At 37.7% G+C, this 15598-nt stretch overlaps 2 protein-coding genes and 1 pseudogene across 2 annotated transcripts; all 3 read left to right on the forward strand.

The window, feature by feature from the left end:
* Nucleotides 1-5243: 5243 nt before the first annotated feature.
* Nucleotides 5244-7600, forward strand: LOC113240573 (annotated as a pseudogene).
* A 4019-nt stretch (nucleotides 7601-11619) lies between these two features.
* LOC113240574 (histone-lysine N-methyltransferase SETMAR-like) lies at nucleotides 11620-12749 on the forward strand. The gene has a single exon (XM_026477908.1). The coding sequence runs from the start codon at nucleotides 11620-11622 to the stop codon at nucleotides 12679-12681; it is 1062 nt and encodes a 353-aa protein (XP_026333693.1). The 3' UTR covers nucleotides 12682-12749.
* Nucleotides 12750-14058: 1309 nt separating this feature from the next.
* On the forward strand, nucleotides 14059-14904 carry LOC113240575. Its single transcript, XM_026477909.1, has 2 exons — nucleotides 14059-14560; nucleotides 14648-14904. Exons 1-2 carry the CDS (start codon nucleotides 14059-14061, stop codon nucleotides 14902-14904), a joined length of 759 nt encoding a protein of 252 aa, XP_026333694.1.
* Nucleotides 14905-15598: the final 694 nt, after the last annotated feature.

Below are 15598 nucleotides of genomic sequence, written 5' to 3' on the forward strand. Positions count from 1 at the left end.
GTTGCAACATTGTTATCCATTTACCAGGAGTCAAAAATATAGCTAAGGAAGCAACAGAACCCTTGCAATGTTTTTCTTTGTTCTTATATGACTCCATGATAGATAAAATAAACCTTTACACGAATACGTACATTACCAAGTTACAAGAAAAGTTTTCACGTGAACGGGATTGTAAGCTTACAGATGCAACTGAAATAAAAGCACTGATACATGGCGGGTTTGAAAAAGATCTGTCATTTGAATGTAAAAGAAATGTGGCTTAATGATGGTACGGCATGTGATTTCTTTAGAGCAACGATGTCAATAAAACGATTCTTGTTTTTATTACGGGTTTTGCGTTTTGATGACCTCAATACTCGGGATAACAGAAAACAAAGCGATAACCTAGCACTAATTCGAGAAATATTTATTTATTTGAAAGCTTTGTAGCTCATTGTAATGAAAATTACGTACTCGGAGAATACTGTACCATCGATGAAATGTTGGAATCGTTCAGAGGTCGATGTAAGTTTAGAATATACATATCTAACAAACCTGCACAATATGGCATCAAAGTCTATGCGCTTGTAGATGTCAAAACTTTTTCACAAGTAATTTGGAGATTTACGCCGGAAAACAACCTCCGGGACCTTATAATTTGAGTAATGCTGTTGCTGATGTTGTCAAAGGAGTTGCAAGGCCAATATTGAACACTGGAAGAAATATAACTATGTACAATTATTTTACGTCCATACCGTTGTTTGATGAATTGAAAAATACGTACAAAACAACTGCGGTAGACACGCTGCGAAAAAATAAAAAAGAGATTCCACCATTATTTCTGTCGACGAAGGACAGGCCAATGCCAAGTTTCATTTTTGGTTTTGGTAAAGATAAGACAATATTATCATACGTACCAAAGAAGAAAACAAAGAAAATTGTACTCATGCTATCATCTCTTCACGACGACGATAAAATAGACGAAGAATCTGGAAATGAAGCTAAACCCGAGATTATAACATTCTACAACTCCACAAAAGGAGGTGTGGATGTAGTAGATCAAAAGAAAGAGTATTATTCCGTAGCCAGAATAACATCAAGATGGCCAATGCGCTTATTTTTCTCCATTTTGAATATCCAGCTATATTATAGATCAATGCGCAAATAATATATAAAGCTAACACAAACATTTTGAGTCAAAGACGTACATTCCTAAAAGAAGTAGTGCTTGAACTAGTAAAACCACACATATCACGCCGGATTTGTATGGAGAATATATCGCCAGATCTCAAGTTCATAATGAAGCGATTTGTGCCAACTCCTACACCGCCTACAGAACCTAGACCGAGCGGATTCTGTGCGATTTGCCCTAGACGGAAGAACAGAAGAAAAAAAAAAGCGTGCATTTCGTGCAAGCAATTACTCTGCACCGAACATAGCACATATATGTGTTCTATGTGCTTCGATAGGCACACTCGTCCAGATGTCATGGAAGAGTTTTTTTATTATTTTTGTTTTATAAGATTTATTATGTGATTTTTATAAAGACTGACAATAAATTAGAATTAAAATAAGTTGATTTATGATTTGTTAAGTTGCATTTGTGTTTTATTGTTTTAATCAAAATACTTGTTTTCTTATTTATTAACCCCTCGGCTGTGTAGACCCGGATTCGTGCCACCCCCGTTGTCTGTGTACACCCGGATCCGGGACAAGATGACTTCGGTCACTTGTTACACAAAAATAAATGTTATTACCAAATGTACACGTTTCATATTATTTTAATCCTATCCTCAATTCATTCACCTACCATAGACAAAATTCGTTCATTAAATGCCGCCTTTTATTCAGCCGTTATACCAATTTGAAAAGTTCGGTTGCTCAAGCAAGTGCTTCGTACTGACGTCGACTTTGAAAATAATATTTAGTGAGGAAAATCTGTTGGAAATGTAAGTAAATTTATTAAATTTGTTATTTACATATATTAGAATGATTATCGTGTATTTGTGGCCTGAATGTCATTACAATTTAGTTTATTTCCTGACAAAAACAATCGTAGGTAATGGGTTACGAAAGTGTGAATTTTATTTATATATGTTTTTAATATGTTCTATGCATTGTGCTATATTCTCAATGAATAATATTGATGGCAATTTCATTAGATTGTTCTATTGTTACTACTTTTTAGCAATAAAAGCTTGTTTGTGACAAAAAAGGACAATTTTATCAAAACTGACCCGTAGTCAATTCAAATCACACGCACACATACAAAGTAAAGATAACGGTCATCGCCTATACAAACACGACGTGACGTCACAGTCAGAGAAGCGCTATACAGTATGTTCCGAAAACTATTATTTTTCGGAAATTGTCCATTGATAGAATATGCAGTGAATAAATAAATTTTTACTTTATCTTTTAATTTGATTAATAATTTAAATATAACCATTACGTAAGTTGCACGATATATCTTTTATTTTAGGGAGACGAATATGGATACTGAAAATATCCCTAGCACCAGTGGGCAGCGCTTGATGACCGCTCTAAATGTGACGCGGACACCACAAGGCAGCCTGCTGGTGGGCAACGAGCAGGTGGTGTTGGTCGAAACCCAAACTGGGGGGCTCCAAGTATGTTAACCCCACTAATATTGTATATAAGATATATGAGTCATAATTGTGTGTATTAATTTAAAATAATCTTGATTTTACAAAGACTTGGAGACCCGAACATATAAGCCTGGGCGAAGGTCTTAGTTTGATGGATGTGGTGGACCCAAATGTCGTTCCGCATACCCTGCTTGAAGAACAGGCACCAGAAATTGTAAGTACTCTCTTTTAATTCAAAATAGCCGGAGCCCGTGGTTTCACCGTCGTGCAAATCTATTGACATTTAACTGCATTAAATTGCAAACAGGAGTAGGCAGAGACCATGGATCTCCACTTGCGAAGCTCCTAACGATACGTATGTAATACGCAAATTTAAATATTGTTAAACTAGTGAAGTAAATATTTAGAGAAAATGCTCCCAAATTCTAATTTCATAAATTCTAATGGCATGTGGTGGCAGCCCGTGATTGAGACGACATGCAGTTCTTAGGTGTAAATTGCTTTTTTGCATGTATGTTCTTGTTACTTTGTCCTAATAAATAAATAAATATTTCATGCAGTACAATATACCCTGTTACTCGGAAATATTGTAGTACAAAACATGATTTCCCATAACCTGGTTACTACTAAACTACTAACTTCTGGGTGTTTGCATCACATATGTGGTTTGATTTTTGGATATAATTAATTTACTAAAATTATACGTACCTACGCATGAGAATGTCTGTCATGCATGAGATGTGATACGTGATATGAGGTGTGTTTTGGGTGTGCACTTTTGAGGGCGTTGCATGTACCTACAGGATGAAGACGACATACTAGACTCTGCTCTCGCAGAAGAGCTGTTCGTCGACTCGGGGAGCGACGATGAGGAGACGGAGCAGGTCTCTCGAGAGCAGCTTCTTAATTTGTTGACGGCGCCAGAGGACGACGAAGGCGAAGTGGATTCCGGCGAGCTGGGGGTGTTCAATTGGTCTGGGAATTACGAGACGTTTAGGGGCACAAGAGAGGAGTTCGCCGAAGATGCTGGTCCCAAAATTGAGGGGACAAGCCCTTCAGGCGTGTTCACCCAATTATGGGACCAGCCTCTGCTGGAAATGATTGCGGAGCAAACCAACAAATACGCCTGGGAGAATATCGCGTTACATTATGAGACTGACGCGGGCCTCCCATCCAGATCGCGTCTTCACCAGTGGGTTGAGACGACGGTAGCGGACCTGTACCGTTTTTTGGCGGTACTAATGTTGATGGGGCTTTGCTATCGGAGCAGAATCGATGAGTACTGGAGCACGGGCATACTAGGAATGCGGGACTTCCGGTCCATCATGCCGATAGATAAGTTTTTGAATTTAATTCGGCACTTGCACTTCGCGGATAACAGCGAAGTCACGGCAAGAGGCGCGAAGCGAAAAATCGCTAAGATAAAACCCCTCATGGATTATCTGAACAAAAAATTTAAGGCCGTTTACACGCCTCACAGAGAGTTATCGCTTGACGAATCGCTGCTGCTTTGGAAGGAGCATTTGAGTTGGGTGCAATGCATGCATCCGTACCAAAGCAGCGCGATTCGGCATTAAAAGTTATGAACTTTGTGAGGCTGTAACCGGCTACGTACTGTTTGTAAAATTGTATACGGGCAAGGGTACAACCACTGTTTCTGCTCTCCATGGGTTTACCGCGTCAACAGCCAAGATAGTCCTCAGTCTAATGGAGGACTATCTTGGCAAAGGCCATACGGTCTTCATGGACAATTTTTACAACTCAGTAAAGTTGTCGAGATTTTTAAAATCGAAAAAGACCGATGTAGTCGGCACTCTCAATAGAAGGCGCATTGACACGCCCGAGGAAATAAAAACCCTGAATGATAGAATTATGCCAAGAGGTGCAGTGGTAAGCCGACACTGTGGTGACGTATCTGTCGTTGCTTGGAAAGACATAAGAGTAGTCACCACAGTGTCGACTTATCACAACGCTGACATGGCACCCGGTACTAGAGCGGGCCAGGACTGTCCAAAGCCAATTGCAGTCCACGATTACAACCGATTTATGGGTGGCGTTGATCTCAAGGATCAGAAGTTATCCATGTATGTTTTAGAGAGAAAGAGAGGTATTAAATGGTACATAAAAGTTTTCCGTCGATTATTAAATATATCTGTTTTAAATAGTTATGTAATATATTGCGCCAACAGTGGCCAACACAAATTTACGCACCACAGTGTATCTTTTGACCAATCTAGAGGGACAATATGTGTATAACTACACAATTTAAAACTTATAGAAAGGCTTAAGTTGACTTGTCCTAAATGTTGCTCACGCTGTATTCTTGTCAGGACAAAAGTTTTCATTTCATTTACCGTTACAGATAAAAGGATGAGCCGCACTAATTGTAATAATAACAAAAGACTATTGTTCAGTGCGGCCCTGATCGTCAACGTGTTTGCATGTGTTCTGTGTTAAAGTGAAAATAAGGAGATATTTTAATTATGGATTTTGCTTCTGCAGGTATGTAGCTATCATATTGCAAATAAACTATTCTAATTTCTTGTTATATCTAGATATGGCATAGTCTCTACATAAATGCGTACGAAATAAGTAAATATTTTGGAATTTCTTATGTTTAACAAGTTCTATAACTTTTGTCAGGCTGTGTCAGGAGTCCATAATAATTTTCATTTGTATTTTAACTTGTCTTGTTTTTAATTGGGGAATTATAAAACGAGCGAACAAAAAAAAACTTTGCGACTGATGATGACATACTGTTTTAATAACTTGAGCGGTATGAATTTGAGTAAGCGAAAAATTAACTAAACTGACGACGAATATTGATTTATAATAAAATCCAGAACGAGCTTACAAAAAGTGGATTGTGATAAATCCATTTCAGATATTAAAATTTTATCCGAGCGACTTCATTACTAAGTGAGCGACTGGAAATACAGAGAGGGCAACTTCAATATTAAGATAGATTCGATTTTTCTAAGTGAGGTTATACTTAGCGAACTACTAAAAAGTTCACTTTGAGCAAAGTTTTGTATGCTGCTTTATTAATGATTATTGGTTACTGATATTCTATTTGAGGGCTTATGTTTTTTATTTTGATACGCTTTTTTAATGAAAACTACAGATTTTTAAATGCGCGAATTCGAATGGGGGCGGGGCGACGAATCGTTGCAGTCAGGTGAGTTGGGCTGCGGACCAATAGCGTTGCGTGTTTACGATTGCCATGTGCTCGCACCACTGGCTCGCACGCTGCATTGTGCGTTTGTTTATGTTTTGATGTGACGTAATATTTGGACGTGTTGCGTAATTAATTTGTTTTAACATCTTTAACTGGTTATAGTTACAATCATGAACAATTCTAGCTTACCAGGGACAAGTGGTGATAATATGAATGAAGTTCCAGTGTACCAAAGTGAATCTGAGAGTGAAACAGAAATAACAGTGACTAAAAAGCAAAAGAAGACGAAAGATTGGATATTTTTAAAACAATTTTCTAATGAAGAAGATGCTTTAAACTTCGTAAATTCTGAATGTATTTGGTCGCGGAATTACACACGTGCCACTGAAGATGGTCAAAAAAGGTTCTATCGCTGCAATAAAGTCAAAAGGAGAGGGCCGCAATGCGACGCGGAGCTTTATTTGTTATTTGTTAATGACGATAAGGTAAATGTGTATCAAACTGACTCAGAACATAACCATAGTGCTATTGGTACCCGAGATACTTACGGCATTCACGAGAATACAAAAGAGGAAATTAAGAAATTGTTTAATTTACGCTTGAAACCCAAAGCAATTTTATCAGAACTTGCTAAAATAGAAGGAATACACTTACCATCAAAAAGGCAACTCTACAATTATTTGTCGGATCTCAGAGCACAAAAATTTGGAAAATCGGGTATTTGTCTGGGCGAATTAGAGATGTGGATATTTAAACGTACCGCTATTCCAGAAGATGACAACGAGGTTTTCGTCATTAGTTACCACGTTATTGAAGGTGATCAGCCAAGTTTCCGATTCAATCTATCTACAAAAACATTATTGAAAACAATTTTATTCACGGAACTCATACACACTGATGCCACTTACAAACTGATATGGCAGGGATTTCCGGTGCTGATTGTTGGCACTACGGATATAAATCGCAAGTTTCATCCTATTTGCTTGGGAGTAGCTACAAATGAGCGCCAAGAAGATTTTCAGACAATGTTCCAAGGAATAAAGGACAAAGTTATGCAATTATACGATTACACAATGAAACCCAGAGTTCTGATCTGCGACGCAGCTCAAAGTATAAAAAACGCATTTTCAGATGTTTTTGGTGAAGAACCGACTATTCGTATGTGCTGGGCACATGCTAAAATAAATATACAAAAGAAAGTAGAAAAAATTGTGCCAAAAAGGAACAAAAAAGCGTTTTGAGGGATGTAGATGCTTTGCATAACGCAGATTCACTCGAAGTGTTTAATGCCGCTTCGCAAGCGTTCCTTGAGAAATGGAAAACACAAACCACCTTTGTAAAGTACATGGAAGAGGAATGGTTCAGAAAGAATCGCAATTGGTTCTTAGGTGCAGCACCTATGTCGCCATCGACAAATAATGCCCTCGAGTCATTTAATAGAAACATAAAAGACCATAATACATTGCGAGAACGATTTCCTCTGTCGCGATTTCTGTCTGTTGCTACCGATATGGTAGCCCAGTGGTCATTAGTAATCTCTTCGTTACCTGAGGCACCTACTATTGAGCTTCGACAATGGACGGAAGCTTACGTCTGGGCGAAGAAAAGCATAAATATAAAGATAGTAGCATCGGATCCTACCAAAAAAGTATATTTGATTTGCAACGAAAATGCTACAGATTTAAACTACAATGATCGTTGGCAGACTTTTGACGAGTATAAAAAGCAGTCAGTTGCTTTCCAGAAAACCACATTGCCAAATTTGGACTGGCAAAAAGGATCGTGCGACTGTCCCGAATTTTTCAATAGATATGTATGCACGTTTTGGGGCTAGCAATTCGGCTCAAACTAACAACACCACCACTGGAAGCAAAAATGATACCCATTGGACAAAAAAGAAAACGAGGCCGGCCCACTAAGTCCAAGCCCGCACTTATTTACCAGTGACGATGAGTAGTAGGGCTCCTCATACCTATCAATGTTTCTTAGTATTAATAAGAAGTTTTTTTTTAGTTGACTGAAGCGTCTTATTTTATTTTTTGTTAATTTGATTGAAATAAATGCATGCATATTACTTTATTTTTACGGAGTACATTGTTTTATTTAATTACCCTTATATTTCAATAATAAAATTTCTCAACTAATAGAATAGTGTTTCTTTAAATAGTTATTTCATATTATTTTTATTTTTTAAATGTGAGCTCATTATACTCTGCTCATTAGTGTATTTTTCAAAGTGGTTTTTGTATTCGAAACACTTCATTTAAGATAAAATGCCGCTCAGTATAAAAAATACATTTGCCAAATATTGAAAAAAATGCAGGACGTAACGTTGACACTCAAACAAATATTAGGTCGCTCAAATATTATGAAGCTGCTCATTTTGTATTTTAAGTAACTCAAATTAATGTTTGTAAGTTGCTGTTCTGTTGATTTCTCGTCACTCGCAGTCAGTCGCTCACTTAGTAATTCTATAACCCAAATTAATTAATTTTGACACTTAGAACTGTAATTTACAGTCACTCGTTTTATTGCTACCCTTTTTAATTAGTACCCGTTTAAAGTGCGATTTTTTGCGATTATTGAATAATTTAATTTTTTGTCGATAGGTGCAAATCTTAAGCGAAAAGAACTTTTCGACTTTTGGCGTTCTACCTCGCAGAAGAATAGAATGGCAAGTGTGATTGACTTCATGAAACCATTCTATGCTAACAAAGTATTGAATAAACGAGAAGAAAATCAATTTAAAGTTTTTGTCAAGAAAGAATGTGAAAAAATTCGGCAGAAATGGCTACAAAAGAGAAGACGTGTGGATTTATTTTATAAAACTTATAAAGATTGGCTTGAAGAGGAAATGACTTTCAAAAAGAAGTCTTTAATATCTGGAGATACAACCGGGCCCAAAGCAGGGCGACCAAAAAAAAACTTTCAAGAGAGCTCGCTAAAATCAAAAAGAAGGAAAGTAAAACGTTTAATTGAAACTTACGATCAAGAAGAATTAACTTTAGCTGTACAAATGAACGTGCGAGCTAGCGGTAAACGTGATGCTGCATCTCTAATAAAAGAAGTTGCTTTGGCTTCGCCTAAGCGGGCAACGGCTTACAAGAGCAGGCGGCTTATGGCTAATTCGGGTTCAAAGCAACGTCCATACACAAGTGATGAGGCTTTGGCATTATTTGTGGCAAATCAACTTTCCGTCCAGCAATATAAAAATATGCAAAGAGAAGCCAGAGAAAGAGGATTTAACTTGTACCCTACATATAATAAACTGCTTAAATCGAAGCAGAACTGCTATCCAAGTGTGGAAAATATCACAGTCACTGATATCTCCGCTGAAGTACATCTTCAAGCACTGCTAAATCATACAGCAACCAGGTTATGCAGCGATGTTCTTAAAGACGTATTTTTAGAGACAAATCTGCAAGAATCAAATTACATTTTGATGTATAAATGGGGCTGTGATGGGTCTTCTGGCCATAGTTTGTACAAACAGACATTCGAAGATTCCGAGAGTACAGACGAGTACATGTTCATTTTGTCTTTAGTTCCCTTAAGACTTGTAGAAGTAGGAACTGATAAACTAATATGGCAAAATCCACGACCTTCATCGCCGCGTTTTTGCCGGATAATAAAATTTATTTTTAAGAAAGAATCGACACATTTAATTAAAAACGAATGTGATAGAATTAAAAAGCAGATAATTAATCTAACACCAACACAGATAAAAGTTGGTGAAAACAATATAACTATAAATCACACATTAATATTGTCGATGATAGACGGTAAAGTGTGTAACGTTTTGTCTGATAACTCATCAACACAGAAGTGTTTTATTTGCAAAGCAACTGGAAAAGACATGAACTCTGTTATTCCATTAAAAACACCTGACTCAGAAATGTACAAGTTCGGCATTTCATCATTACACGCACTGCTTCGGACTATGGAATGTCTGCTTAATATAGCATACCGTCTGGATATTAAAGTTTGGCAAGTGAGAGGCAATGTTAATAAGGACGCTTTAAAAAAAAGAAAAGAAGCTATTATTAAAAAATTCAAAACTATCGGCCTGATAATAGATAAGGTGAAGCCAGGATTTGGAACCAGCAATGACGGCAACACTGCTCGTCGATTTTTCAAAGACTGTAAAACCACAGCTGAAATCACGGGACTCGACGAGTCCCTGATTCAACGTTTAAGTGTGATACTTAAAGTTCTGTCATCAGAATTTGAAATAAATCCAGATAAATTTCAAGAATACTGTGCCGAGACAAGAAATTTGTACCTTACCTTATACAGCTGGTACATTATGCCCGTCACCCAGCACAAGATTCTGGTCCACGGGGCAGAAATCATCAGGAATTGTGTTATCCCAATTGGACAAATGTCCGAGGAAGCCTCCGAAGCTCAAAATAAATTAATAAGGAAAATTCGTTTGGGTCATACATGTAAAATTTCTCGTGTCAGAACAAACTTGGACCTAATGAAATATATATTAGTGTCATCTGACCCATATATAACACTTTTGAACAAAATGCCGAAAAAAAAGTGTCATAAATTAAACGAAGATTTTTTAAGCTTATTGAAATAAATGTATATAAACTGAAAATATTCTTTTATTTATTATAAAGTCACCCTAAATCTTTCCTTTACTTGTTATATTAAATTGAACCAAGAACACACAATATTTAATTTTGTCCCTCTAGATTGGTCAAAAGGTACACTGTGCGCACCGTCAGTTCAGATATAAATTGGCTCTCGAGCTGTGTCAGCAATTCGGGCAGAACGTCCCCTCTCGAGCTCGCCAGAGTAACGCTTCTGCTCGGTTGGACAGGTCCTTGGACCACTTTCCAGAGCATGAAGAAGTTACTCTGGAGCGCTCATCACAGAAGCAGGACCGCTTCAAGAGAGGACGTTGTGCCCGATGCAGCGCAAAAAAAATTAAAAAAACCACTAACATCCGGTGCCACCAGTGCAATGTGTTTCATTGTGTTGGCCATTGTTGGCGAGAATATAATAGCCTTGAAAATTTATAGTTATTTATATGTAGGTATATTTTCAATGTCTTTATTTCTTTATATTTATTATAATTATTCATAAGTAGGTATATTTTCAATACATTTTTGATATTTATATATTTTATTTTTTATTTCTTTGTATTTATTTATAAATCCAACCTTGACATCAACGCCACCCCATATAGTAGTAAATCTGACCTCACCAAGTTCCATGCTAGTACAATTTTTGAACAAATAATTCTAAGTCAGCTGTGTGCACATTTTTACAATAACAACTTAATGTCTCTTACACAATTTGGTTTCATTCGGGGTCCCTCCACAACAGATGCTGGTGTTGAGCTGGTGAAACATATGCAAGAGAACACTCCCGGGTTGCCATAGGCGTATTTTGTGACATTTCTACGAGGGGAGGTCCAAAAGTTCGTGGAATGGAGCGGATGGAGTGGGAATAGGGACGCTTGCTTAGTGTCATACTAATTGGGGACTCATCATTGGTATATAAATTGAGTTTCAGCCCTATTGCGTCATTCGGTTACAAACACTCGCCTGCTAAACAAATCAATCCTGAAGAAAACTGAAACTATTGATAAAATTGAATGATGAGTGTGATAGGATACACCACAATCCTTCATCTCGACCTTCTTAAACCTTGTTTTATTCACATAAATCCATTAGCCAATAGGTACTAGGTGAATCAAATATAAACGAGACTTTTGGACCTGCGCGCGCAATAGTGATGGAAGAACGTTCCGCTGTTATTGGCTGTTTGGTTGGTTTGTCAGGAGTGGGGGAAGCACGTGACTCATCATCATAGACTCGCTCAGTGTCCATCGTTACGATGTCCGAGCAGGAGGTACCTCCCTCTATTGCGCAACGTATTGTTATCAAGTTTTTAGCTGCAGAAGGTGTAAAACCGGCCGAAATCTTGAGAAGATTGACTGCACAGTTCGGGGATGAGACGCTGTCGCGAGCTAGAGTGTTTGCTTGGCACAAACATTTCATGGAGGGCCGTGAACGTGTTCAAAATGAGAGCCATGACCGCAGACCCCGCACCTGCATTACAGCGGGCAACATCGACAGTGTTCGTCAACTTGTTGAAGGTGATAGGCGTCTAACAACTTCGGATATTGCAATTAAGGTTGGAATAAGTTATGGGAGCACTTACTCTATACTCTCAGAGGAGCTAGGGTATCGCAAGGTGTGTGCCAGGTGGGTTCCTCGCCTTCTCACAGTTGACCAGAAACTGAATCGTTTTCAAGTGTGTGAGCGTCTTCTTGCACAATTTCGGGAAGAAGGAGACCCATTTCTTTCTCACATTGTCACCTGTGATGAAACGTGGGTGCATCACTACACCCCTGAGTCGAAACAAGCGAGTAAGGAGTGGAGGAAGAAAGGAGAAACCGCACCAGTGAAAGCCAAGTCACGATTATCGGCTGGCAAGGTTTTGGCTACCGTTTTTTTTGACGAGCGTGGCCTGCTGTACCTTGATTTTTTGCATGAGCGCAAAACAATTAATGCGGCATACTACTGCAAACTTTTGACTGAGGTCAGACTTGCATATCGCCGCAAAAGACGAGACCTTCCGATGAGAAAAGTGATTCTCCTCCATGACAATGCTCGCCCCCATACAGCAGCCGTACAAAAATTGGAGCAACTGGGTTGGGAGACACTGCAACACCCTCCATACAGTCCAGACCTGTCTCCCTGCGACTTCCATGTCTTTGGTCCTCTCAAGGAAGCTTTGGGAGGGCAAAAATTCCACAGCGATAATGAGGTTGAAGCATATGTGCGCAATTGGCTACAAACACGACCTGACTCTTTTTACCTGGAAGGAATTGAAAAATTACCTATACGCTGGGAGAAATGTGTTTCTAAATCAGGAGATTATGTAGAAAAATAAACTATGATTGTTTGTGCGTTTAAAATCAAAATAAATATTTTAAAAAATAAGTCTCGTTTATATTTGATTCACCCTCGTATACTCAACAACAGGAGAAATATGACCATTTATAGTCCTTTTCACGAAGGAAGGGTACGGTGACACTTGAAGCAATTTCATTTCACGCACGAAACGAAAGTTTATTTTCTAATAAACTTAAAACATAGACATACTTAAAATATGTTTCAATTTACATTTAAAATGAAATACTGCTTTTAGATTTCCGTAATTATTTAACTTGAAATTAAAAAACATGAATCTAAAATTAACTAAAATGACTAGACGCGTAAATTGGAACGGTTTTGTTGTAGAGATTAAAGCAAAAAAGTCGGTTACAATCGATACATTTTTCAAATGATGAACGAAATCGTATCATGATTTCTTTACTCTTTCATTATAATTTTTTTTTTCAATTCATTTTTTGGCTTTAATACAAAACTAAAAAGAGAATTATTATGAAAATTATACTAAGTGATCATTAATCAATTGTTACTTACACTATTTGATCTACAGTTATTATATTAGCATTTTAAAAGCTAAAATTAAGTATGGCGACACTAGCAAAGCATGAGTCGGTCGGTCATTCAGTATTGCCATCGCTATGGCATCGTGTTTTTTTGCGCTGGCAACACTGGTTGGTCGCTGTCATATCAAAATATGTTCGAATCGTCAGTACGAGTGCATATGCCTTGTATGCTGTCCGTGTTTTCAGTTTGCGCTTTGGTTTGTGTTATTGACTTTTTGTTACGTTGTTGTTATTGACTTTTTGTTTCGTTGTTTTGTTTTTGGCAATATGCCAAAAAAGACGAAAAAGACTGTGCTGGGTAGCCAAGCCCGTGAGAATGGCGGAATGCTCTTGCCTGTTTCCAACGTTTTGGTCGAGTGGCAAGTGCGTTGGACATCGGTCGAAACACGGTTTCTCGCATTACTCGAGAAAAATATGGAGAGTCTACTTCTAAGGAGAAAAAGTTATCGACCCCAAATAAGAAGCGACCAAGAAAGGCTCCAGTTACTGACATTGACAGTTTCAACGCTGATGCTATAAGACGCCATATTTATGATTTTTACAATCGAAAAGAATTACCTACTTTACTAAAATTAGTAAGGTCCCTTAGAGATGCTGACCTGTTTTTCGGTAGCGTTACATCTTTATGGCGGTTACTAAAGAGAATTGGTTTTCGTTTTAAAAAAGTTAACATGCGAAAAATTATAATGGAACGGGGTGACATAGCACTTGCGCGGGTAACTTTTTTAAGAAAAGCGAAGAGGATCGAAGATTGGACCAAAGTTGTATACCTAGATGAAACATGGTTGAATGCCAACCATACGGTTGGTAAAATGTGGACCGATGACACTGCTCATTCTGCAACCAAAGTCCCAGAAGGAAAAGGCGACCGACTAATAATTTGTCACGCGGGCACATCTAACGGCTTCGTACAAATCAGTCTTTTGGCATTTAAATCTAAAAAAACGGGGGAATATCATGAAGATATGAACGCGGAAGTATTCACGGAGTGGTTCCAAAATATGCTGAATAATTTAGAAGAACCAAGTATCATCGGAATGGAGAATGCATCATACCACTCCGTGCAGTTAAATAAGCACCCCACTATGTCTAATAAGAAAAGTGAATTAATTGAATGGCTCAAGGCTAATAATATCGAAGCTGGTGAATCTATGTTAAAGGTAAAACTAATAAACTTAGTGAAATTGAACAAACCCCAATCGCCAATATATATATTGGATGAAATGGCACGAGTATGTGGTCATGAAGCCTTAAGGCTGCCACCGTACCACTGCCAGTATAATGCAATCGAACTGATTTGGGCTCAAGTTAAAGGTAATTTGGTTAACCATTATCTAGTATGTATCTCATTGTGTTTACAACTTGAATTACAGAAATAAATACGATTATGTTTCATTTCAGGATACGCGGCCCGAAATAATACTGCCCCACCATTTACATCAACGAAAATGATGAAGTTGTTGGAGGAGGCATGTAATAATGTCACTGCTGTAGACTGGAAAAATGTGGTCGAGAAAACAAAAAATCTTGTGCTGCATGATTGGGAAAGAGATGTAAACATTGATAAATTTATAGATTCTCAATTAATAATAAATGTTAATGACGAATCAAGTGATTCTTCAGAAAATGAATCTATTGTAAAAATGGAGGAAGAATAAATGATAAAATCCCATGAACATGTTTGTTTTATTTCGAAAATCATTGTTGCTAAAATCGATTCCCTCTATAGGAAACATTTTCTCGATAAAATATTTAATCGATTAATATTCATCCGATTTTACCGTTACCACATCACTAGAAACTTCAAAGCCCAAACGTCACCGTACCCATCCTATGTGAAAAGGACTATAAAGTAGTGTGCAATTTGCTCACGCGCGAGTTAAGGAAAGAGATTGTGACTCTTTCCGTTTTGTCAGCACGCCCAACCGTGCCAGTTGCGCACTTGCTGACAAATGAATAAATTAGTATATAAGACTATGTAAATTAGAATTAGATTGATTGTTGTTTTTGATTAGAACCTAGTTACTCTGTTCATTTAAATAAAGCTTTTTTTTAACTAAACCTCTGGCCAGTTACTTATTTCGCGCCTCTCCGTATAGCAAATTTAGGCGCGCCTTCTCATGGGTTAATTCTACATCCTACAAAGAAATTAAATACAGGTAAGTGCGCAAATCGTGCATATCTATTGCAGAATTCTGTATCAATTGTACACTATTTCCTCTAAAAAAGTCCTCCACCAATGTAATGTTCCTACTGATTGGTATTACTACTTACTTACTCCCTGACGGTAGTTAGTTATGATAAAAATTATAGACTGGTAGGTAGATAGACGATCGGACGGACGGAAATGAA

This window comes from Hyposmocoma kahamanoa, unplaced genomic scaffold (genome assembly GCF_003589595.1).
Source record: "Hyposmocoma kahamanoa isolate Upper Pololo Valley unplaced genomic scaffold, ASM358959v1 157, whole genome shotgun sequence".
Lineage (NCBI taxonomy): Eukaryota > Metazoa > Arthropoda > Insecta > Lepidoptera > Cosmopterigidae > Hyposmocoma > Hyposmocoma kahamanoa.